We start from the raw sequence: 26,384 nt of genomic DNA, 5'->3' as shown, positions 1-26,384 counted from the left end.
GCGTGTAAATCGCGAGGTTAGTTATAGACTACCTTGGCCGTTAAAACGCCAATGACAGTGTATTGAGTGGTTTCATTAGACGATAGACACGGAATAACGTTTCCTTTGTAGCTTCGTGTGACGGTCGGGTGGATGACGTTCATTGCCTTTCGTGAACTTTCCTCCACCTTGGGTTCTTCCCCAGTATTTGTTTGCTAGCACAGATTGTTGTTGTTGACGGAGAAACTCCCCTGACGCGACTACTTGAGCAAGCATATTTCGGCCTTGCTTGGCTAGCACCGTCTGAGCTAAGGTCAGTGCCAGCTGGAAACAAAGCACTGGCAGATCATATCGATGTCAACGCTTAGCTTTTAAGTACCATCTATACTTGTCTTTAAATAGCGATAGCTATTATAGAGCATCGCTAGCTGCAGTGGGCCCTATGTCCTTTCTGCAGTAGCTCCCCGATATTAACCGTCATTGCGCCAGCAATGACATGCAAAAAAAAAGAATATTGTAACGAAGAAGTGCTGGTTAGCCAGGCGCATCTCCAGCGTATGAAATACAACGAAAAAGTGTCGGTCGGTCAGGCGCATCACCAGCGTTTTACGTGCATGGCCGCTTCTGACTGCTTGCGGGGTTCTTACTGCCACACCGAGTTCGACCTCTCAATCCTTGTTTAACCTGTCAATAGACACCTTGACATTTGGTGGAGGTGCTGGGTACGACTCCATCAACGCTCGAACTTCATAGCCGAACGCTTCAACCATCTCGGCGCATGCCGGACGATCCAGCCCTGCTTTATCGAACCATGCCAGACGATTCTGCCCAACAAGCTGCAGCTACGGCACTTCTTTGTTACAATATATTTGCAAAACATAAAAACAAACACGCCAACAAAGCCGGCGTGTAACCTTCGTTTTCCGCTTCCATAAATGAATTGACCATTTGCTAATCCTGGCTATGGACCATATCCACGGTCTAATATCACAATCAGCTGAGTGAGGTTTTCAAAAGCTGGTATTCGAAGTGTCTCGAGAACTTAATGCGTCCGCCCAAGTGCAGCTTTAGAGATGTCTGAGTTGACGAGTGATTGCGGAGGAACGTGACAAACAAAACACTTGTTATCAAGGTGTTTTCTGTGTGCCTGTTAGGGAAGAACTTTTGTTAATTCTTTCGACCACTTCAAGCCATGTTCATGTATGCAGAGTTCTTTTTTCTCTGACTGTTCTTTTTTTCTGGCGTATGAGTGGCGCTTCACCTTTCGGTTACCTTCTTCGCACAGATTGCTTGTGTATTACCACCTAGACACAAACCACAAGATGCAGTTTCTCATTTCATCATTATGTTGGTTGGAGTGGCTTCTTCAGTGCACTTGATGGTTTCAATCCGAATCCATAGCGGAAACGGCACAGGCATGTCGTCAAACGTCAACGCGACGTACGAGAAAAAAGCAAGATCGGAATGCGGCCAGCAGTTGTAGCCTTCGATATTGCTCGCTCGATTGATCTGTATTCTCGAGCATTCTCTTGGGTAAAAGCGCGTTCCAAATGGGTGTCGCTCGAGCTGTCAGTCATTACAGTGACTGAAATGATACAAGATGACTTTACCTTTGCGTGATACGTAATTTATTGCCGTGATACGTTAGCTTCACTGGGCATGCAGTGGCTCATCTTATTGCCATGGTGTAGACATGCAGAGAAATCGACATTTTAGCCTACAGTCGTCACGTACCATGCTTGAACATCAGAGGAAATGAAAGGTGCAGGGAAGAATAACGCTTTCGGAGCGTTTCACATAACCGAGATATCCCCGTGACGATGATGGGGATGATTTATTGGCATCCATTTTGGAGTGGGAAGATGACAAATGGTTTCCTAGCTTGCAGGAGCGAATGGGGCAATTTATTTGTTCAAGTACCTGCCAGGCTCAAACTGGAGTATTATGTGAAGGGGGTTGCAAATTTGGGTGCGAGCAGAAGCAGTTTGAACATTGTTATTTGAACATCGTTATACAATAGTAAATAAATAAACAAACTGGAAAATGGAAGGAAAAGGAAACATTAAAAAAATTCTGCCTATTTTTTATTTTATTGCGATAGCAATTATATGGACACTCCAAAGCAGATTTCTGCCGTCGGCGTCGCCGTCGCCATCGCCGTCGCTGTCGCTGTCGCCGTCGCCGTCGCCGTCGCCGTCGCCGTGAGGTTCCGTATGACGTCAATGAAGATGAAATAGTCGCCGCGCGCCGCCGAACGCTGTATGTGCGAGTGAAAGGGCGCGAGGGACGCGCGCTTTCACGGGGAGTGAACGAACGGCGGAGAACAAACGCGCGTTCTGTGCCGTGCTCCCTTAAGGGCTGCAGAAGTAGGCGTCTCTTTCCTCCTTTACAATCACCATATATGTAGAGCAAACGCGCCTTCTTCTGACGCACGAAAGGCCGTAGGGGTGAGGGGGAGGGAAGGGAGGCGACGTGTAGCTGCGGCACCAGGTGCCTATTTATATCAGAGGCTCCGGCAACAGTCACCAACGCCGCACGCATTTTGTGCGAACGCGGGCAAAACGCCGACGGCGTCGACAACAGTTCTGCGTGTTGCCGGTGCTGCTGCATGTCCAAATTTATACAGCTGATAAAGCTACTATCATTACTCCGTATAGCTCTCTACAAATTTGCTATCGCAATTGATGCTTCGCCTTTCAGGTGAAACTGCGACAATTTTTTGAGGATAACGGGGTTGGAGATGTGAACAATGTTACCCGGACGACCATTCCAATAGATGATTGCACGTGGCAAGACTGATGAGTTGAAGGCGGTGGTTTTTCTCGAAAGACCTTTGAAACTGAGGTGATTAGGCAATCGGTACGATGTGCGATTCGGTTGTGTAAGATGTAGGGTAAGTGGTATAAACAAGTTTATGGAAGAGCCAAATAAGTGCGATTGCTTTGCAAGATTCTAAGGACGGAAGAGAGAGCACTGTTTTTTTTTTTGTTATGTTGGAATTCCGGCTGTAGTATAGTGCAATAAAACAAGCGGCGCGATTTTGTACGCGTTCAAGGGAATGAATGAGTTATGCTTGATGAGGTGACCAAATGAAAGATGCGTGTTCAAGTTGAGGGCGAACAAATGTTTGATATGCGAGTTGCCAGTCGAAGTGGGCATGCCTCTGATGTTGCGCTTTAAATAGCCTAACGTGCGGTTAGCTTTAGCGCTGATTTTTTCTGTGTGGGTTCTCCATGAGAGATTAGGTAAAAAATTAACGCCGAGGTACTTATATGATGAAGAGAGGGTGATTGGACTGTTATGAAGTGAATAAGTATATAGAGAATTCGATCGTTTGTCGCTAAACATCATTAAACGGCATTTAACAGTGTTAAGGGACATTTGCCATAGAGCACTGCACGGGCCGATTGTTTCAGCGCGGGCCCAGCCCGGGTCCGTTTTTACGTTGGGCTACCCGAACGAGCCCGACCAAAAGTTTTATGGCGAGACCCGGGCCCGGAAATATTCTACGTTACCCGCCCGGCCCGGCCCGCCACCCCTTTACCTTAGGCCCGAGCCCGGAAAAGATCACCGAGCGGCATTTAAAAAATAAAATAAAGAAGAGAATAAAAGAAATTCATTCTTAAAGCATAAATACATGTCATATGCACTTATGAACACCATTTGAGCAGTCTGAACGCAAATACCAGCGCGCGAAGTAGTACGAATGACCCTGGCGAGCAGTATCGCCAGCAGTTTCCAAAGGCGCGACCTTGATGCGGCCCAATCCACTTCTATCGCAGCGCCGCCACAGTATTTTTCCACGTCGGGCGGGCGCCTCACTGCAAAGCGTGCGCCGCCCTAGCCGCTCGTGCCACTCAACCGTATTCTAGTACACTATAGCCGAAGCGCAGCCACGACCGGTCGTGAACGCAGCGCATGGATGGAGTAAATGGAGAAAGAATGCTTCTCGTTCGCCCATGGTGCAGCGCAATGCACTGCTGCTAGGCGGCCGGTTGAGAACATGCGTGCAATCTTAGGTGGATGCAGTGCCATATTTCAGCCTCGTGACGAATTATCTTATCTTACCAGTCATCGTTTCACCAATTCGCCTTTTAAGAATCAGCAAGTCGCGAACGCGCTTGCACCGCGCTGAAAGCATTTATTACACTGATTTAGGTAAAGAATACAATGAAATTCTTTGGTTTGAGGCGACTTCGGTCTTTCTGCACGTTTACATTCTGTTCCAACAGCGCAAAATACGACAGCAGAAGGAAAGGGAAGTACACAGGAGTAAAACGCAGACGGTGCTTCCAGCTGCGCCGGGGCAACAGGTTTTTCAGAGTCGAGACGCGGGAGGATAACTCGTGGCACGTTACATCCATACCACCAGTAAGTCCGAGCCCGGCCCGGACCCGCGTCAAAATAACCGAGCCCAGCCCGGGCCCGGGTCAAAAACCACAAAGCAAAATATAGATTACAGACAATAATGGGCCAATTACACTGCATTCCGGTACGCCAGATGATACATTATTAAAGGAAGACGAATAACCATCAACTGAAGTGAGCTGTTTACGAAAGGATAAGAAGTTTCTTATCCAAGAAATTGTTAAGGAATCGAGGCGCAAGGAAGCTAGTTTTGCTATTAGACGAGAACGTGGAACGCGATCAAAGGCTTTAGCAAAGTCGAGGAATAAACAGTCGATTTGAAGACTTTAGTTCGTTCCCAGAAGTAGTTCGTTAGTGAACTCAAGAAACAGGTACAATTATACACACCAATATTTATAATCCTTGACTATGCGTATGACATGCTGTTGAATTGCTGCCACATCATTACTCGTTCCTTCAATGGAGATAATAATTTTAGACTGCTCTTGGCTAAACTTAAGGCCGGAATTGATGGCTGCATCATCACACATATTTAGCAGTCCTGTAAATTAATTGCAGTGTCACTGTTAGCGCTGTCGCCCGCATACATTTCAACGCTAATGCTTTGGCACCATCTGATGGACAGAATCAATACTCTTTCGTGGTTCGATTGAGTCTCATTACGGTCACATGCTGTAGCCGCCGCTACCTTAATGGTAGCCTACTATGCAGGTCGTGGATGGGTGCAGGGTGCCTCACGATAACATATCATAACGTATCACACGTTACGCAAAGCTCATAGTGGTGACGGCCAATCTCAGACAGCACAGACGTGAGAAAAAGACAGTGCTGTACAGGGACTCTGGGATGAAGTTGCATGTTACCCTTTGCTTTGTTTCCCAGTGATCAATTACACCCTGTAACACCCAAAGGAACATAGATATTATCGCTAGGTGTTTCTCTATAGCCTGGCACGCAGTTTGGTAGCAAATCAAATGGAGAAGAAAACAATGAGCAATTGAAAAAGTTCCAGCTGAATTTATTTTTCGCAGTGACCCGGAGCCTCCAAGACGTTGTTAGAACGGCGTGTCGTTAATGAAGTTCTCTATCATCTCCAATGATTGAGCCGGCTTGTCCTCCGGCACCATGTGGCCGGCTCCCTGCATCATCAAGTACAACACGCCAATGAGAGCATACATTGGAAAAATGTGAAGATCCACCCTCTGGCTTATGTTGTCTCTGAAATCATCAATAACAATCGTTTCCTGCAGCGATAGACAACTAGCGAAAATGTTTGGAACGTTGCTAATATACTAGATAACATCATGACCTCGTGATGTACAATGGGCATGGCTTCTACTGGATAAGGTTCTGCCAACGTGCTTTTGAATGTGTGCGTAGGCCCATAATGCGTACTTGTTTTCGACGAGCTCTATCACCACAGTTATTTCTATTTGCATAGTACAATCGATAGTCACTTTGAACGTCGCCGGCAGGTTGAGGGAATATTAGCGGTTTACTCCTTGCCTAGTATCCATAGTGTTAACAGAAATTACCGAAGAGAACTCTAGCAGTAGCGTCTATAAAAGCTGCAATTATGACAGTACAGCCAGCGCGCTAATGGCGAGTAATACATGGATTTGCCTAAGGTTCGTCCTTATGGCTTCAAAAGGTGTCGTAACATTGCATTTTGTTTTGTTTTCAACAACATATTGCCCTGTAAATACAACATTCCGCAATGGCTATGCACGCGCGCGCGCACAAGTTCGCTGTTTTACGCGTTTGGAAATATCTCTTTTTTGAAAGCTTAGAAAGCTGAAGCGTAATAAAGCCACACGAATGTCTGAAGACGGAAGCTCAAATATTAGGCAAATCCATGCAATATCCGTCATTTCCGTGGCAGGTGAGGCACGGTCACAGCGCCACATTACCCTTTGTTAACTTCCGAGGAAACTGTTTTATCCAATCTCATCCCGCTGCAACGCAACTTGAATGATGAAAAAAGCGCTATGCCATTGCTTAGGTTTCCACATTGAAACGGCAGCCTGTGCCCCCGTTTTTTTATTCGAGTTGCGTTGCAGCTGGATGAGATTGGATAAAACAGTTTCCTCGGAAGTTAGCAGAGGGAAATGTGGCGCTGTGATCGTGCCTCACCTGCCAAGGAAATGATGGATATTGCATGGATTTGCCTAATATTTGAGCTTCCGTCTTCAGACATTCATGTGGCTTTATTTAGTACGCTATAGCTTTCTAAGCTTTCAAAAAAAAAAAGAGATTTCCAAACGTGTAAAACAGCGAACGCGTGTGCGCGTGCGTGCGTGCGTGCGCGTGTGTACGTGTGTGTGTGTGTGTGTATGCGTGTGTGACGTGTGTGATGCGTGTGTGTATGCGTGTGTGTGTGTGACGTGTGTAGGTCCGTAGGTCCGTATATACTTATACAAAAGCGAAATTATTTCTCCGAACCACCACTCAAAAGACCGCAATATATAAATCTTTGCTTACTACACCGATGAAAAATAGAAAAAAATCCTGTGCACAACACATTTACTAACCTTAATCGTCACGAATGTGATGTTGTTCTCGTACGTCTGAAAAAACCCGGCGACTTGCTCTCCATGCTTCCATATCTTGTACGTCGATGTTGGCTGAAAAAAACATGAATAGGACGGTATTGGCATGCAGCTGCTTTTGAAAAACACATCGACAAGTTTGCTGCACACACACACACAAAGAAAATTCGCCTGTCTGTCACTGTCAGCGCCTGTCTGTCACTTTCACCTTTTTGTCCTCGTTTCTCGTGTGCGCGCTGTAGTTACAAGATGTAAAGAAAATTCCGCCTCAATGCTATATTTGTTCTTGCTGATAATCTTGAAAGGCCGAAGATAGGTAAGCATTGAGACATCAGCGCACAAAATGACGGGCCTACTACGGCACACGCTGCACTCGTAATAGCTCACGTATTGTTATTGTGCTCAGGAAGAATTCTTACGTACTACACCATTGAACGTGTGCGTGAACTCAGTAATATAAATGCTTGCACTATAGCGTAATACCGCTAATAGTCTAGAGAACGGCCGTATCTACATCGGGCCAACCTGGAAGGAGTATTCACAAGCGCGTCAGCGAACTCTACTATGTTATGAAGGCCGCAATGAACGCGCATTCGACGGTGCCGCAGTTGTGACTACCAGCTACATTTCGAGAAGGCCCAAATACTGTGCCGGCACCGTGACCGGGTGGCACGAGAAATTATGGAAGCATTAGGCATAAAAACAATGAAGATACGTCGGCCAGCCGTCCATGCATTGCCCCCACTCCCTCGATACCGAAATTGCGCTACCGGAACGAAGCTGTCTGAGGCGGTGTCTTTGCTTGCATTAATTTTTCTTCGCACATTTCTCTGAGTGGGTAGCCTGCGCTATGTTGTTCTTCTTGCGTCTTCCTCCGTCGCTTTTTCTTTTGCTCTTCTTATTTAAGAACCAGTACCGACTAACCGAGTTTACCATTCTCGCAAACTTATTCAGTAATATAGTAATTGGAAGAGTGCATTTAATCACCTTGCATATCAAGGCTCGCCGGCGATTTATATACTAAGTTTAGGTTAGTGAGGTTTGACTTGCTCAGCGATTGCAATTAGCATCTTTCACGGTCCCTGAAATGCGTTGGTAAAATGAACGACCAAAGATTTTCAGTAACACAATTCAAAGCATTACGGGGTGCACCACTGAACCACTGAAACTAATTTTGTTTCACTGTAACCCAACTAACTACTGATGTCATGATGTCGCCAGCTCAGCACTCATACGAAATGCGTTGTGGAGCAATTAATTGTCAAGTTCTTACATTGTATCCTAACGTGTTGACGAACCACTCGTCTCCGAGAAAGTTGCAGGCCATGTCAATGTCGCCGTTGTATATGAGAGTCTTCAGTGTTCCGGAGTCGACGAGCTCCTTAACGACGTTCCTCATTGACCTGTACTGCGTCGTGTAGTTCAACACGTCACTGCGAATAAAAAAAAAGCACATTGGTTTCTCTTTACATTTCAAAGTTTCCTGTGCACAGTTAAATTGAATCACCACGGGTGGTCTCTACCAATATAACATCTGCAGCAAAAACCCAGCACAGTAAGACAAACAAAGCCACGAAAATCCTTCCAAAGGCACCGTATCCGAAAAAGTTCACTCTGGAATACGGCCCTTGTTTTTCGCTTTCGTTATATCCAATATCATTTTGGTCGTTGTGTAAAACACGATGGCCAAAAAGCTCCCGAATTACTGCTCACATGATGCTTCACGCCTTGGTTTTATTTTCTTAAAGGAGTAGTGATATGATTTGATACGAGAATTAGGATTACGCAATATTTTCGCATTTTCTTTTTATGCGTTAAATGAATGTCCTGGACCTGGAAACTGTAGAAAACACCCTGGCAAGTACCATGATGCTCTAAATTATTGATCTAATAGGTTTTCTGTGAACCACTTTCAGTTGCGTTTCCCCGTAGGTGCGTATGTCATGATGTCATGACGGAGAACTTGGTCACGGGGGGGCAGGAGATTGCCACGTTTTGGCACTCGCTTCGGCTCACACGGTGGTCATTGTCCAGCGTTATAGGCGGCTGATAGAAGAGGCTCCAGTGGCTCTTTACTCACGGATTGTAGTGAACAAAGCATGGAGACCAATTGCGAAAGAATGCTTGTCGCGATAAAGAATGGACCTTAACATCATAGCGAAGCTTTTAAGTGGACTTCCACCACCGTTTTTATGCGACCGCGGTGAACGCTGACGACGTAAGGTGGTGGTGGTGGTGGTGAACTGCATTTATTCAGTGTAAAGAGAGGTGTGGGCCCCCTTGTGGGGCCCTGCATGCTGGATGGGATCCCTAGTCCGGGACCCCATTAGTCGAAGCCGCCAGCTTGGCTCTCTGGACCAAGGTCTTTTGGGCCTGAAGGTCTGAGCAACCAAGCAGTGCTGCCTCCCAGTCCTCTCGGGTAGGGTTGGGGTTGGGGGTAAGGGCTGGATTACTTTGGCAGGCCCAGACCACGTGGAAGGTGTCTGCCACCTCTCCACAGTAGTGGCACGTGCCGGTGACCATTGGGTCAAAATGTTTAAGGATTGCTGGGAAGAGCATCGTGTCTGTGAAAAGGGGCAAAATAATGCGTTCATTGGCTTTCCCCAGGCCCTTGGTGGGCGCTGGGTACAGGCGATGTTTATTCTTATAATATTCTACAATCTCCTTAAATCGAAGCAATAGTTCTTCCTCTAGGTCATTGGGGTTGTTAGGAGGTACTCGGGAGATGAGTGCTCGGGCAGCTGCATCCGCAGCCTCATTCCCCCTTACGCCCTGGTGACCTGGTGTCCATACATGTTTAGAGGAAGGATATGTGTCCCTCATACAGGTTCGCAGTATTTTCTCAGTAAGGAGGGTGACCCAGCCTGCCTCATAATTTCGACATGCGCTTCGTGAGTCGGTTATCATGTGTTTAGATTGAGAGTCGGATGCTGCTAATGCAGTGGCTACCTCCTCCGCCTGTGTTGTTCCCGGTGCTCTAAAAGGGAATCCATCTATATGCCTTTGTTCGTGGACCCCCACTGCCCTATGCCACCCCCGTGAGTTTGGACCGGCGATGCCCACGTAATAGAATACGGCGATGCCCACGTATTCATCATTTTTCTTTTTAACGATGCATTTACCCAGTTGTACTTTGGAGGTCAGTTAGGAGGGGCTCAATTCAGCAAGCAATTTCGAGTATCGCGTCTTCGTTTTGGGCTCTCTGGCAATGATCAATTTTAGTTTGGGTGGCGAACCAAGCACATCAGCACTCGTGTTTTCAAGCGGCAATGCAGAATCCCATTAACGGGTCATCGGCGTTGGATTCGACGTCCACGGGCCCACCGATGGCTCCCTGCAGTTAATCTATGACACTTCAGCCCACCATCTCGGATCTTCCGAGGGACCTCAGAGAATGGCATCGAGACCTCCGCCCTCGATGCTCCCGAAGAAGTACTCTTCTACATCGAAACGATATGAGAACTGCCTTATACATCTTCGCCATCTTTGATGTATGAGTTTCCGGTTCGTAATGCAAAAAAAGGTAAGACGTGCAGACACGGACACAAGAGGACACAAAGAGGACACAAACGCCAGCGTTTGTGTTGTCCTCCTCTCCTCTTGTGTCCGTGTCTGCACGCCTTACCTTTTTTGCATTATGAACCCTTACCAACTAGCCCAGCTTTCTATCGTGCTGAGTTTCCGGTATTGGCATACATCCCCGAAGGTTTCTCGCGCCCATCAAAAGGCCCGTCATAAATTTTCCATTTACTTTCATAGATACACACACGCACCGTACTACAGTGCACAGGGACAAAGGGTGCGATCGATAATTAAGTATGGACTAGCCCAGCCGTAAATTATTTTAACCTATGTTTCAGATATGCATTGGAAATTTGCTTACAATGTACCATATATTTCCAATCTATCATTTTCCTCGAATGTTGTTGCAAATGGCACGGCTTATGGCTTCCAGCGCATAAAACAGTGAATCATTGCATCCCAAAATGGCACTGGGCGACATGCACTGTAGCATCTGCAGCACTGCTACTTTGGGCGAAATGACTACGCGAACATGCTAGTGGTTCTGCCAGAAAAGCAAGTAATATGGAATACAATTTACGCAACATTTGGTTTATCAATTTCATAGGTGATAAAAATGGACCCACCTGCACTCGTCCCACTCCAGCGGCGAGCTCTCGACGTGCAGCGCCGTTTTCACGTCAGCTCGTGTAAGGTAGCGCTTAACATTCTCACTGTCGATGCATGGTGGAGTCACGCCTAGATTGTCCTGTAAAGAATTGTGCCGTGTTCAAAAACGGTTTCACTTCGTGGAATTAATACGGCTGTCACACCGGGCAAACTTTTGATCGCAATCGGAAGCGATCGGGATCAAATTTCTGGTCGTGATTGGCTTCCTTGCTCAATCTGCGGAAGGGAGCCAATCGCGGTCACAAATGTCGATCCAGATCGGGCTCAATCGCCATCGAAAGTGGCCGTGTGACACCATTATAAGATGAGTGAAGTGAGTAATGGTCTCGTGACATTGCGCGATACTTTCGTTCTCTCAACAAAAGTCTCATGTTGTATCCACAAGAACAAGAACATTAGGAGGACGGAACCCACCCACAGCAAAATTTCATCGTAATCAATAAGTATTCTCTGAATTTGACATGTCCGGCAGATACTTTCCGCGTTATATGAGTTCACATTGCGCGCCTGAATTTCGTGCTGAGGGGCAAAATTTCAGGAGAAGTGAGCGTTGTCCCGAATTCCTTCTTACGAATTTTTTCGCGCTCTATCGGTAGCAATTTTAACAATTAGAACCCATGGAACAATACAAACAGATATTTGTGATAAACCTATCACTGCAGTTTTAGCTGAAGTGAAAAGTGAGCGTCGATACGTTGTACACCGTAATGTTTCAGCTGCATTTATGCAAGTGCCTTACCATTCTGGCCCAAGAGCGTAATTTGTACCATGAAGTCTATTTTACGGTATCTCAAGTATATAATATTATTGCTAGGCCAGACCGCAGCAGTAACAGGGTGTTTTCACAGAATTTTTTAGTAGTAGCGCCAAAGTAGTCCGGGTTCAACTAAAAGTGGTATGTGTGCGGCAATGTTTCCAGATGGAGCCACTAATTTACTCGCTACCAAAAGTGCTTTCAAGACCCAAATTGATTCTTGTCTTCAGGCTTCTTAGGTGGAAGTGGGTGACAACAAAATAGACCGTCTTTAAACTGGTCCAGAACCCAAGTGTGTTTTTGCATCGGACAATATCGCTTACATCAAAAGGCCCTAACCGAGCGATTCTGGTCTTCTTTTAAGCAAACGGTTGTTCTGTTTCAGATGAACTATCTGATTAATATTCGAGCTGACATATTCGCACATTTTGTCTGCAATATCGGAAAATGTTGATTGGCTAATTTAGTACCTAACGTGGGAATCTAGTCACACATTCAGCGAACTCAATTTCAAGATTATTGCTAATAATGAGCACTTCGATTTATATAAGGTGTAATATATTAGCAGACAACTCCGCACAGTGTTGTTTTTGCGTGTCTGGTCAGTGCGCAGTGTATTCGGCTACCTGTCGTTGTACGCACCCGATGTCGTAGCAAGTTCACACTGTGGGCCATCAGCTGCTTCGATCGGTGGTAGCGAGACGAGGAACTTGCGCGGGAAGCGCGGTAGCCGTTCGCTTTGCCTTCTTCGTCTTCGCACTTGTCGTACAAGTTGTACACGTTCAGGTGCTCCTGGTAGATGACGGTCATAGCGTCCTGAACCTGAAAGGAGCGGAGGGGGAAAAGAGCCATGGAGGTAGTTAGCCACAACAAGCATTAGTTTCGTAACCAAGGTGATTATTAGCTTGCCCTATCCCCATGAGCGGCTTGTGGCAAAGATTCCCAGAAAATTTACGGGAGGAAACTTTTGCGACTTCGTTAGTGTGATTTGTACACCTCTAATAGAGGGAGAGGAGGTAGATATTTCGTCGGTGCCATTTACACAGCTGTTACAGCGGGAGGAAGAGGATGTATTAGCGTTGTGGTCGGTGCAAACATTTCATGCGCTGTTGGGCGGGACGCTTATTGATCGACGATATTAGTAGTTCGATTTTTACGTGTATAGAGGTAAGGTATAGAGGTATCACATCGCATTAGCGATGTGATATTTTCATGTTTTACACGTAATGCGGCGAGGCAATTATTCTAATGAACGTGCCATTATTCATTGGTCAACGGCCGCTAAAGGGGCAATGAATAATGAGAAGTTATTTAATGCGTTAATGACACGTTCCTTTATTGTAAGATATCCACTGGAAGTTACACTGAAGTTCATGTTAATGATTCAGAGGAACTCCCTATACGCAGTGTCGGTCCAATAGCAGTATTGTCCAGTGGCACCCCGGATGGTCAAAATTAATCCGGAGAGCCCACTATGGAGTGCTTCGTAATGAGATCATTCGTGGGTTTGGCACGCAAAGCCTCAGTGTATATATATATATATATATATATATATATATATATATATATATATATATAGAGAGAGAGAGAGAGAGAGATAATTTCACGGCATTCCGATTTCGAAAAACAAAAAAACTTAAGATGTAGTAAGTGCCGGAAACACGATCTGATTATCAGGCACGCTGTAGTGGGAGACTCGGTAGTCTTTTTGACCACTTGGGGTTATTTAATGGGCATCCAAAACCCATCACACGAGCGTTATAGCATTCATCTAGTCTAGCAGCGCAACGCCGAATCACTTGGCTATCTCCGCGGCTAGTATGAAGATGAGACTATCAAATATGATACATTGGGCATTGCGAGGTAAAAGACAATGAGTCACAAGTCTACAAGAATCAAGTGAAGTTTATAATGCAGTAAGATACAAACCATGAGCAATTTTAAATGTAAAAAAAAGGAATGGTGGCAGGCAAGGTGAGCTTTCGCGACAACCTTACGTAGATGCCGTAATATTAACTCACCGCTTCTTCGCACGCGCTAGTCTGGCGGTACACAAAGTTGCACGACTGCTGGGAAACGCTTCCGTTACAGCAGTTAGTCGTCAGCCTGGTCCACAGACTAGAAGACAACAAAAGAAAAGGAAAAAAGAAATGTTTATTCAGCCAATTGTGTGCACATTTTCCTGTTCTGCACCCTAGGGTTTCTTCAAACTGTACGTCTCGGAGATGCTCTGAATGCGAAGCCACCAATAGGCAGCACACTGTGCTGCGCTTCCTTTAAAGAGCCCCTCACCAGGCTAGGCCCTTTCAAACGTACAATTTGTAATTGTTGATGGTACCAATAAATGTCCGAAGAAACTGTGTACTAATATTGCCTCGGTCGCATACAGGACGATTTGCCTCGTCATGGCGGAATACTCGATAAGGCAGGCGTGAGTCGCGCAACAAATTGTAATGTTCTGGTACACAATTCAGAAGCGTTCCCTTAAAATTCTTTCTTTGTTCACTTTAGGGTACGCATTCAAGTCGAGAAATTGAAGCCGAGGAGCATTTAAGTCCGTCTATCATCTGCTAGGCTATTCCGTGCAGCTCGACGTTGCTGCTACGCTGCTAATCCCCTTTCAACGCAAGCACAAATGCAACGGCTGGTATTTTTAACAAGCATGAAGTAAACTCCCATATTCGCCATTTCACCGTCGTCAAATGATGATAAAAAATATTTGATAAAAACCTACAGCATTAATATTTTCCAGAAAATCTTTACGTTTAATCATTTCCGAAGTCTGTCTTCTACAAACATTACTCTTCCAAAGAAAGCAATTGCATCCTTGAATTATGTTTTATTACTTTCTTCTGAGATTTTTTTTCAAGCTGAAAGCCCAGTCTTTCGACTCTGTAAATCCCCAGGAACATTACACTGGACCAGTTGCTTACTTCGGAAATCGTTTTCCTCTCCGCAAGAACCTTCCACACTGGGACGCTCTCTGTAGACTCCTATAGTTCAAGCTTCAAAAGCAATTTCCTTATGTGATTTAGGAAGCACAAAACACTTCGGATAACAAGGCATGTGAGCAAGGCACCTAGAATCGATTTCCTACAGGTTGTTTAGAATGGTGGGCTCTGCCATTAGTGACTCGCAAGAAATGATGCATTCATATATGAATGGGCCTTTTCTGTATACAGAAACAATGCCTGCTTCAAACTCGCTGCCGCTAGGCGAACTGGTTGCTCATGTCTCTGTAAACCACTATATATTACACTAATTTCATGTAAATCTGCAGAGAAAGCTGTGCTAATAATGTAGAGAGGCTGAAACAGTTCACTGCATAAGAACGAAAGAAACAAAATGAGCTATGAAAGAATATCGAAGAGCGAAACCATGAAATAAGAAAGAACATTTTTTAATCATTATTCGAAGGGAAACGCGCTGTCAAAGAACAAATGCGTATTGCAGAAAATTTGCACATGAAGACGACTTGTGCATAGCGAGGGGAAGTGGCTCAGTAGTCATTGAGCATAACTTGTCGCAGTGTTAAAGTATCAACTCGGCAATACATGTCGAAGCCGCTGGCTTCACTGAGGAGTTAGGTTTTAACGTACAGGGAAGCATAAATGAAGCTCGTACGGCTATATAGAAGCATAAATGAGACATGCTGTGAAGTCTAGTAAACGACGGTGGGAAGTTTCGGGGCGCAAAAAATAAAAACAACAGAAGAACGCACGCAATGAAGCGAAGTTAACACTGCAAGCAACGTATCCGAGTCTATAAAGACATTGAAAACATTTACTGCACCAGAAATGTTTAAAGAAAAAAAAAGCCACGCCAAAACTTAGCATCGCTAACTCTAAGAATGTGTTAGCATATTTAGATTGTGATGATTGCGAAAGCTCGGCAACTGCAAACGTCCTGCGACGTTTTCATACCTTGTATCTCTTACAACCGTCTGGTTTCATTCCCACTGTGACGCGCCTTGTGTACGCTCAACGCACTTCATTTTTCTGTTAGATACTTCTAACTGTTAGTCCACCTATATTTCCATAAATAAATGTGCAACCGATTATGGGACCAAGCCTCCGTCTTCCAGCACAGTAGCCCAACGGCCTAACCATTAGGCCACAAACGCATGAAAGATTCTCTCGTGTGAAATATATATACATGTGTTATTAATTATTCCCTCGTAACAGCTAGCACTTCCAGAAGCTGTGTTAGACTGCACTTCCTTCGGGATTGGCAAACATTTATCGTCAGATGGATACCCACGAAGTGGCTGCAGTTCGCCTGTAATGCTATTGTATGAAAACCTTTGTGGCATGTGCTCCCACCCCGTTTCCAAGGGGATGCTTAAAATCGCGAAAGCTTGGTCGAATCTGTATGACGGGATGAAATAACTGTACAGCGCCGAAGAACCAGGAAAGATGAAAAAAAAAACAGATAGGACGAACGCTGACTCAATCATGCGCCTCGCAGTCTTCCTCATTGAAATAGAAAACAAAAATATTCTGGACTTCCGAAGTGGATATATAGCACAATTCTAATTACGCCGAATGCACCAGTCTCGGTCCACCGAAACAGTGTGGATGCTTTTTATTTACCTTAGTCCGTAGAGGCCGTGGTAGTACCCGAAGAACACCAAGGCGTTGCCCAGGATGTTAAAATCAAGGGCACCATTGCCAATGGCGTATCCCTAAGTAAAAAAAAAAAATGCATCGAGTGAGTAAAATCAACCTCCCAGTATACCTTGCATCAAATTACTTAAAAGGACGCTGAAGAAAAGAGTAATTTCAGTGGTATTAATAAGTAAGCTTTCCATAATACCAAGAAAAAGGCACTGTTACCATAAGTGAAGCCATGAGAAGTCGGAAATGACGCAAAAGTGAGAGACGGGGTTGACGCCCCCGTGAAGTTCCCCAACCAGGTCGCCAAGACTTAACGGATTTTGAGAGCGTCTACTCGGGCCTAGTTGTTTTTGTCAGTAAAGATGGGCTAATCTGTTATGAAAGAACAAAAGCCTAGCTTGTCGCATTAAAAAAAATTCAACTGTACCACTAGAGCCCAAACACGAAAATTAACTTTGAAATTCATTACGTCACGCAGGTTCTGTCATGAAATTCGAAAATTGAAACTTTGACCTACAGTTTGTTTTCAAATAATCAATCTAGTCATTAGCGTGAAATTTAGAAAAGATGAGTTTAAGAAGAATCTTTCATAGTCTTGAACTGATTTAGTGTGGCTCTTTAGGGTCCCTTTAACACCGCTTCAGACAAAGTTTTTTGTTCTAGAGGCACGCTTTTGATAGATAAGGCTCAATTAACTACAAAAGCTTGTTACTAACGTACGAGGCCACCCGCGGAAACTTGAGGTGAAACTTGAGATGAAACTTGAGGTGATCTGTATTATCAGTTCTTTCTTTATCATAAGAATTTATTTTGAATAGTTTCGAACAAAAGAGTATTGCTTTTTTGCTGCTCTTGTATGCAAGACTTCAGTTATTATCTACAGCATCAACCTGAACTGTGTCGATAACAGCGCGGATTAACAGTTTAGAACATCCCAGTATTAAAAGAGCGGATTCTTCAGTGCGAACAAGCGCCATAGTTGCTTTCGCTTCTTGTGGCATGATGGGCATATAAATAACACCTACACTAACATAGGTGTGAAGTGACTGTTTTGCTAAGATAAGTTTGAAGTCTCCGAGCACGGGGTCACGAATTCAGTTTTCGAGCATACTGCAAAGCGGCTGCACTTCAACAAGAGTGACACCTTTACAAACGCACAAACTACATTTAGAATAAAAACTCATTTTTGGCAATGACATTGTAAAATAATGCGTGCAATACGAGTGTGAAAAGAAGGGTACATAGTTTGTTAAACGGCTGTCGGTGTTGTAGATGTAATTTCTTTCAATTGTGGTAGAACGTACGTCGGCCACAAAGGTCGGGTTTGAATTACACGCCCTAAATTAAACACTAAGAGAGCATGAGAGATCGCTCGTGTGTAACTGGTTCACATTTATCCTGTCATTGCAAGAAGTGCAAGTCTAAGCCACTTCTCCAAGAAAGTAAGATCTTTAAAAGGAGGTGAAGTATAATTGCATGAGTATTAGTACAGTCCTTTTTTATTACTATTTTATAAGTATGTAGGATAATGAAAATAAATTTACGATTGCCGGGTTGAAATGAAATGAAATGCCGGGTTTATAGATGACAGATGAGCTGTCATCTATAAACCCGGCCTTCGAATACTGGATCGAAAATGGTGTGCACATGTCTCCACTATAAGTGCACGTGCTGTAGCGATCTGTCCTGTCGCCTCTTTTATTGCGATAGCAATTATATGGACACTTCAAGCGTATTTCTCTCGTCGCCGTCGCCGTGAGGTTCCGTATAAAGTCCAAGGGCGATAAAATCGTCGCCGCGCGCCGTATGAGCGAGTGAAAGCGCGTGGGGGACGCGCGCTATCACGGAGAGCGAACGCACGGCGCGAGCAAAGGCGACTTCAGTCGCGCGAAAGGCCGTGGGGGTATGGGAGGGAGGGAGGGAGGAGGGGCGACGGTGTGCTGCGGCACCAGATTATCTTGCAACCGTGCGCAAGGGGAACCGGCCACTCAACTCCCACGCGAAAGGAGGAAAGCGGGAAGGCAGCGCGGGAGGGAGGGGGGGGGTGCAGCTTCTACTTTGCCAAAAACTGTGCTTGTACTCTGCGCCGCACCGTATCTTGAAAGCGATCTCCACACAGCTCGGACCTTTGTATGCGCTGTGCATTCGCCGCTCAGTTTCCATTGAAGCGATAGACCGCACGATCCTTCGCTTGCTGCGGCGGCTGCGCTTGCTGCTAACCAGCGTTTTGACAGTGGTTGTCGGCGGTCATAGAGTGTGATCTATTCATGTTTGCTTGTGCGCGCTGACAACGCTTGTTAATTCCGTTAGTAAGCGAATGCAGTCGATAAAACTACTATCCCTACTCCAAATAGCTCTCTACTAAATTGCTATCGCAATTGATGCTTCGCCTTTCGGGCGAAACTTCGACATTTTTTCTTCCGGATTTTCACACTACTGCCGTCCTGTCATTGCAATGGTGCATTCAAATGGTCACTTTCGAGCACTCTCTTGTTGGTCTTTCGAGCATATTTTTTTTGTAGCGTGCTTTGGGTTTGGCTATTCGGAACTGAATATTCAGCGTACGGACATCTCTCTGTTTCATTCAGATAGCCGCAGTCCAACTCAGAGCGCTCAGGGGCGCTCTCATTGTTATCCTGAGCACGACAGATGTTTGACAGTTTTGCCCACATAGCTGCTTCTGCTTCCGTCGTTCGAGCGACATCTGCGACCGGTGCCGATTTATGCGCATAGAGGACGGAAATAAACTACGAGGGAGAATTATGTCACTCCAGCCAGTTTTCGCAAATCAACTCTCTGTGAAACACCGTTGCCCGCGTTTTTTGTCTCTCAAGAAGTCTACCTAATGAGAGACCCTGTGCTCGGCGGACTCAGCGCAGTGTGCTTGTTTCCTGGTAGGTTTTCACACACAGGCAGTAGTTCTGAGGCTTTGCTTGCCAAGCACTCAGGGCACAACTTGTGCAACTTCGGTGCAACATCCTTGTACAACTTCGGTGTTGAACACCTAGACTTAATGTCTTCGTTGCAGCGTACGGGTGCAGGAGCCACGCGTTGATGTCGTGGCCGTTATCCTTTTGGGAAGACTGTGCGCTAAACATGGCGATCGTTGCGATGGGAGGCATTAAACCTTTGCGCGACGTGATCACGTGCTTTGGCGAAGCGTTGTGGCTTCAATTTTATTCCTTGACTCTCCATTCCGGTTTTTTATTCCTCCGTGCTTATGTTCGTCGGCGCACATTGTGTGTACATCGTGTTTGTTAACAAAATAAGCGAAGCTGATGTGCTTCCGCCTCATGCATCGGATTGCACTGGCGACAAGCTGAACGCTCTGGCTCGCGCTCGTTTCCTATTGCTCCGCTCTTGGACGGCTTCTGCTTTGTTGCAACCCGAGTGCGACCGCTGTAGCAACCAGTCGAACGTTGTCGTTAACATGTTCCGATTCTATATACCAGAGCCGAACGTATTCCGTGCGCGATGAAATTTGCAAGAACGAAATTTCGCTGCTTTTAGGAAGCCATGTAACTGAATTCACTTTAAAAACTGGGGGGAAAAAGTTGGGCTTACCTTAAGCCGAATGTCCTTTGGATCTTTAAGCACACGCAGTGTCAGCATGGGCACGTAGATGCCTCCATAACTCTCGCCTGCGATGTAGAAGTCATTGGTCTTCAAGCTGGGAAACTTCGTGAAGAAGTCCTGAAGGGCCAGGTAGTTGTCATCCGCCGTCTGATCGTCATTGGTCGAGTATTGCCCGCTAAGGTCGTAAGAATAACCAACTCCGGCAGGTGATTCCAAGAAGATTATGTTTGCGATCTGTATTGAGCACCAAAAGGGATTGTATCTGTCATAAACAAAATTAAGACCGCACAAGGACTTATGAAATGCGAAAATAAAAACATTGCTAGGGGTCTCTTATGCTACAACTAAGACGATTCGAAGGCGAAAGCCCGAGCGCTGCTAACTCAATGACATGACGACCACTTTTTTGCTGTCATCTTCACTCCAAACCCATGTTGTGCAAAGTTAATTTTGCAAGTCATCCTTATTTCACCAAGCTTGGACCATGATTCAGCGCTTATTTTTGCTGAGTCATCGTCACTCTAATTCCATGTGATGCAGTCATTTGTGCAAGTCATCCTTTATTCACTAAACTCGGACCGTGACTCAGCACTTTTTTGCTGAGTCATCATCCCTCTGAAACCACAACTTAGTCATTTTTGCAAGTCATCATGTTTTTTTGCAAGTCACCCTTCCTATCATTCACCAAACTCGAACCGTAACTCAGTACTTCTTTGCCTGAGTGACTCTCACTAGGACCCTCAAATCTCACATATATTTTTCCAAGTCACTCCCCCACTTCATAACCCCTTGATTAACTCGTAATTCACACTTGATTCTGCCTTGATTCACCCCATCACAGCTTGGTTTACATTCATTCACTCTATCTCGGTTTTACTACACACACACTTTGGTTTCTCTATTACTCCATATTCCCTATTTTCATCACTCTTGATTCACTCCAAATTCACTCTCATATACTTTTCTTATCTTAGCTCACTCTATCTCATCATTACCTTTCGTTTGACTCCTATCACCCAACTAAACCCGTTTAGTTCACCATCACTTCGCTCTTAATTTACCTCATTCACATCTCTGTATACCCATTTTAATCATTATCATTACCATCATAACCATACTTACACCGATTACTACAATGCATTCTCGTTTCTTGGCCACTTTCCGGGTTTTCTGACACATTTTCGCGTGGTCATGCTAATTATCATCAATAGTTGAATCACTATGATGATCATTTATGAATATTTCTATTCCTCATGTAATTACCTATCGATTGATATATAATTGCATGGAGTTTGTAATTACGTTAAGGAGTTATACATTTTTTGTGCATATGTTTCAAATTTTTGGGACCACATTCTCAGTCGCCTCAAAATGAGAAATATTTGGCTTTCGTCTTAATATGCAGATTCAAGGTACATAATCGAATGTATAGGAAACAAAGCTTTTCTGAAGCGGTTACCTAAATGATATACGAACGTTCCATCTTCTGCACAGGCGTTTTGCAGCATAGAAATTGCGGGTTCGCTGAGCAAGATGGCAACTCACGCGGATAACTCCACCCCTCTGCCCTGGATTACACTAGCGTTAGGATCGGCTTATTTACTAGGGAACAAACTGACCGAGAAGACGCGCCAGACTTTGAGAAGAAGTCGTGCAAACCTTCGCCTTAATAAAAGAATTATGCGTTTGAAGAAATATATTTGTTTCACTGGGGACATTTAGATAATGTTCGTAGAGTTTGAGGACCTAATTTTGTAAAGAACAGAGCCGCTCGCAGGCACATCTGTTGGGGCATTACAGATTGGGCTACTTATAAGCCAATTAGCTATAGGCGTGCTGTCTTTTGTGTGATGAATTGGGCAAGGCAGCAGCAGCCACGGTCAATGAAATCTGAGAGAACTCGATAAGGAAGTTTCCCTTTGATAAGGGAATCTTGTCCGAACACCGCATATTCCAACAATGCCCACATCAAATATTTACCCACACAGAAAATTGCGATAACCGTAGACTTTTCCTTTTCAGTTTAGAAATAGTTCTTTCAGGTGGTCCTCATTCAGCGGGCGGGAAAAGGAAGACTCGCCTGGTTCCATCTGTAAGGATTAATGATCAGCTTGTGTCCTCTCTTGACTACTCGAAAAGGGCCCTGCTCCGACATGAGTCCCAGCAGGGAGCTGCATCCTGGCCCGCCATTCATCCACAGAATGACTGGATCGGTCTCAGGTGAACGTTCGCTACCGATAAACCTGCAATGAATCATTTCAAACGAACGTTGCATGAAAACTAGGTTTTCATATGCATACAGGCATGGTTATTTAGACATAAACGTTTCCCCAGTTCAATACCAACTCTGTGCCTATGTGGTGACATGGTACAAGGCATGTGGAATACTGGGTCTGGTTGTCTACAGTTTGAAAAGAAAAGAAGGGCGTTAGTTAGCGGTATAAAAAAACAGGGGCCTTCAACACATGGCCATTGAGGACCTAGTGCTCCCAGAAGGGCCCGTAGTAATCACTACACGTTTTTTTCTAATATAGCGCATGTTTTTCTAATATAGCGTCTAATAATATGTATAAAAATAAAGCAGTGTTATCTGATATCTGTTATCATGAATCCAGCGATGACAGCTGGTCGTGAGAATGGCTATTGGGTTCATCAGACATACTCAATTGATTGACGTTTGCTGAAACACATATACTAACAGCTTAGGAGATGCTCAGGCGGAAGAAATGACGGCTAATTACGCCACGCTAAGCCGACCTGTTGCAAGAACGCGAACAAACTGTTTGTTTATAATGCAGTAACGGTGTGCATTAATTTTAACACGAAAGTGTTTTATGCCGGGTTTCAGGACTCATTTCCGGCAACGGATGTAATGTCCACCATCTAGAAACGGTGAAGCGAAGTACTGCATCGTGACACTAACGAGCGCCGACAGGGAGCGCTTCGGTATAGTCACAGTGCAGCGGAGGCTCCAACGCGGTGTAGCCACAGCATAAAGAACCAAGTGTAAACGGCTTCGTGACTTTAGTAAACTCGTCATTTTCATCGAAGTACTGTGTAATATATAATAAAATCAGCATTATTAGATGTGTCCGACGACAGGATTCGAACCAAGCACGTCTAGTACAGAAGCCCGACATTGAAATCATCACGGAACGGGACGAATGCACCAACACGCGGCTTAGAACGCCCTTATCAATTTCTCGCGGGCAAGGTAGACGCCTGGCGCGTTTCAACTCCGTTCGCCAACAGCACGCCACACGCGAAGCAAACATGCAACGCGGTCACCGTCCCGCAAATCGTGCGCCTTTCGCTGCAGCGGACCATGAGTTCATGAAGCAAACATGCAACACCTTCCATGAAGCCACGTTTCACTTTCGTGTTCTACCAATTCCCATGAAAGAGGGATGAACTATATTTGTTTTATTTAGGCCACCAATTCTTTAACGAAGGTTGTTGAAAAAAAAACTTGAGTATTAGATTTACAACTCTGTAAAGCAGAATTAAAAATAAATTACCGCAATATTTCGTAAACTGAACCTTATAATAATTCTAACGTGGTCAGAATGTATGCCTTACACACCACTCTGAAATGTACTACTGTGAGTGGGACATCACAAAAATCTTCGTAAACATTTTAACAGTTTCACTTAGGGTGCCAAGTCATAAATTTGTCCGCTTTAGATGCTCTAACGGATGCTGTTTGCAGAAGTGCGATATCTGTTTCTAGTGTGGAGCTACGGATTTGTAAGCCTCGTGTTTCATTTTTTCTACTTACCAATTTTCGCCATTATTTGCAACACATTTCAGGCTCTAAATCGAATTCTTCTTTCCAGATTCACTAGAATTTAACTTTCACTCTAAAATGCAACCTTACATTCAAATTGATGCTGCGATTACCTCATAAAAGCATTGCTGGGCATCATGGGTATTGGAGTATTGAAATCAGATTTAGCCTCAAGCTAAAGCTTCCACTTATCGCCATCGCCGTAAAAGTATCACGGGACAAAATATGTAGATGCACTTGTCTACATGAGAAGGAAAAGCACCATGAGAAAAATTATTAAAGCCACGAAATTTTTCTTTGCACATTTAAAGCATAACAAATGGGTTTTCTTGTTTCTCTCACCAGTAATGCAATCGTCGCGTTCCTCCCGCTCGAAGAAACCCCGAGTATTGTTTGAAAGTGGTGTGATTGGCCAAACCGGGCAGGTACGTCACTTCGTCCTCGGGCGGTCCTTGGGCGACCACCGCATGGACAGCCATGATAACTACAAGGGCAATTACGGCCCCGGTTGGCGCCGGCATCCTTGAGGATCTATCACAGTCAGAGAAAAACATGAAACAATGGATACTGTATTTAGGTACATTACTTTTTTTGTCCAAACAGTTCACAAGAAGATACAGGCTTGAAATGAACAACAGTGGTCGAACCCGAGATATCGCTGGAACCAATGTTGCTACGAGGGGATTTGTATTCGTCGGGTGGGCAAGGCTGACATCCTGGCGCTGCCCTGACGCCCTGTGCGGCCTAGACAAGGACGACACTCCTTTACAGGGCGTGAAATTGGGCTTGTGGGCAATTCATAGAAAACTTGCAAAAAGCTCGTTATGATTGGTAAATGTAGGTAAAGGAACAGGTACAACAAATATGGCGCCGCATTTCTTGTACCAGTTTTTGCATATGTGTCCCGTTAGCAACGCGCTTTTACAAGTTTGCAAGTCCGCTTGTCGAAACGTTGGCACGAGCGGCATTAGTTTTTGTATATTTTGCCGCTATCTCTGATGTACAGCTGCTCCATCTCTAACAGTCGATAAAGCAGTGAACGCCTAACATCCAGTTTACATGAATGAGATGACATGTAGGGATCGCAAATCATGACAAGTCGGCACAGCGAAAATCCACAGACTATAGGTGAAGCTTCATGAAATACGAATTATCATCCACCCGCCAGTGCCGTAAAACACTTTCTTTTTGACGAGGGAAGTTTAATAAAGCACACAGGGGTAATAAAACCCGAGTTATCTAATGAGCCAACGTGAAAAACAACGTGAGGATCAAGACAAAATATACTCTCATATAGCTGGGCACTTCAGAATTTTCCATGTTTCAAGCTTTGACGCCTTTGACAAGTGAACAATGCGAAAACTAGTGCATCAAACAGTGCAAATATGATAAGTGCTAGACTTAGTATCCGCCGCGCCATCGTTAGAAGCATCGAAGTAATTTTTCGTTATAAGTTCGCCCCTCCTCCACCTCCTCAGCGGCACAAAACACTGACCGGAAGAAAAAATAATGGCGAAATAAACGTTCATTAAAGCCCATTTGTGAGAACAAAATAGGATATATACTTTCGGTTTAATGTATAAGGAAGAATGTCTGCTGCTTTTTAGTACAACTGCCTAAGAAACTTTCTGGACACCACAGAATAGTTTTTGTGAAAACTCGTAGGATGAGATGTTGAAATGAGTGTCACTTACTCAGGTAGGAATCTCCGGCGATATGCACAGCCCAGACGAATGGCGGCAGCCAAATGCACAACGGACGATATCGAGAGCAGCTGTACCCGCTGAACAGGCACTCAAAGATATAAGCCAGGCCACAGGAGTCATGTCGGCTTGTTTGATAAGCGTCTAGTGGCTCAAAGATAGCCGTACCGCTTGGAAGCGACAAAGGGAACACAACAATAGGCTTGGTTGGAGGGTAGAAAGCTTAGACAGGAAGGCGCTTGTTTTCCATGCATCCGAGAAACCCTATCGCAGGCGTCAGCAAGCAACCGTCGTGGAACCTTGCCCTGAGAAACCCAATGCCGTTGAAAGGTGCCCGCGTAGCGCCTTAGGGAGCTAAAGATACGACACTGCTGTAGTGATCGCTGAGCTTGCCCTAGACTCCACAGGCCTCAGCATTTACTATGTTTACTATCTGTACGACAGCCCTCCAGAAGCTGTCGAATAAATCTTCTCGTTTACCGTAACGTAAGCTTTTATTGTGTCCTCACTATGAACTTTGAACGTTTCGGCTTTATCAAGCAGCTTCTGGACGTTTCTACCGTATGTAGCCAGTTCTGGACCTGCGCCGTCTTGTCTACCTAAGCTGACGAGCGCTATTTAGAAACGCTGCAGATGTCAGCGTTTACCGGCGCGAAATCTCTCATTTGGTGCACCAACCGCCAATGACTCAAGATGACTTGGTTGTCAGTAAAACGAAGTCGACAACAGGCAAAAGATAATTCAAGGAGAAGTGATTGTTTTTTTTTCTTTAACTAAACGTACGTACTAAACCTGTGGAAAAGCTAGCTTAGTTGTGATTATCATGTGTGTACCTTCAGCATAAATTAAGACGAGAAGAAG

At 44.9% G+C, this 26,384-nt stretch overlaps 1 protein-coding gene across 2 annotated transcripts; it reads right to left on the bottom strand.

Moving 5' to 3' along the window:
• Positions 1 to 5,350: 5,350 nt before the first annotated feature.
• LOC119433908 (lysosomal protective protein-like) lies at positions 5,351 to 25,645 on the bottom strand. 2 transcript variants are annotated; one of them, XM_037701191.2, is made up of 11 exons: positions 25,515 to 25,645; positions 24,163 to 24,351; positions 22,114 to 22,276; positions 20,022 to 20,267; positions 16,434 to 16,525; positions 13,863 to 13,959; positions 12,484 to 12,663; positions 11,045 to 11,166; positions 8,170 to 8,329; positions 6,879 to 6,971; positions 5,351 to 5,486 (listed from the first exon to the last, which is right to left on the bottom strand). In XM_037701191.2, exons 2-11 carry the CDS (start codon positions 24,339 to 24,341, stop codon positions 5,403 to 5,405), a joined length of 1,416 nt encoding a protein of 471 aa, XP_037557119.1. In that variant the 5' UTR covers positions 24,342 to 24,351; positions 25,515 to 25,645; the 3' UTR covers positions 5,351 to 5,402. The 2 variants fall into 2 exon arrangements, with proteins under 2 accessions (XP_037557119.1, XP_049514432.1); XM_049658475.1 differs by lacking the exon at positions 25,515 to 25,645 and adding an exon at positions 25,386 to 25,484.
• Between the last annotated feature and the right edge of the window lie 739 nt (positions 25,646 to 26,384).

The sequence above is a fragment of the Dermacentor silvarum genome, chromosome 11, assembly GCF_013339745.2.
Source record: "Dermacentor silvarum isolate Dsil-2018 chromosome 11, BIME_Dsil_1.4, whole genome shotgun sequence".
Taxonomy (NCBI): domain Eukaryota; kingdom Metazoa; phylum Arthropoda; class Arachnida; order Ixodida; family Ixodidae; genus Dermacentor; species Dermacentor silvarum.
Note: the sequence above shows the minus strand (reverse complement) of the source record. Positions and strands in the feature narration are given on the sequence as shown.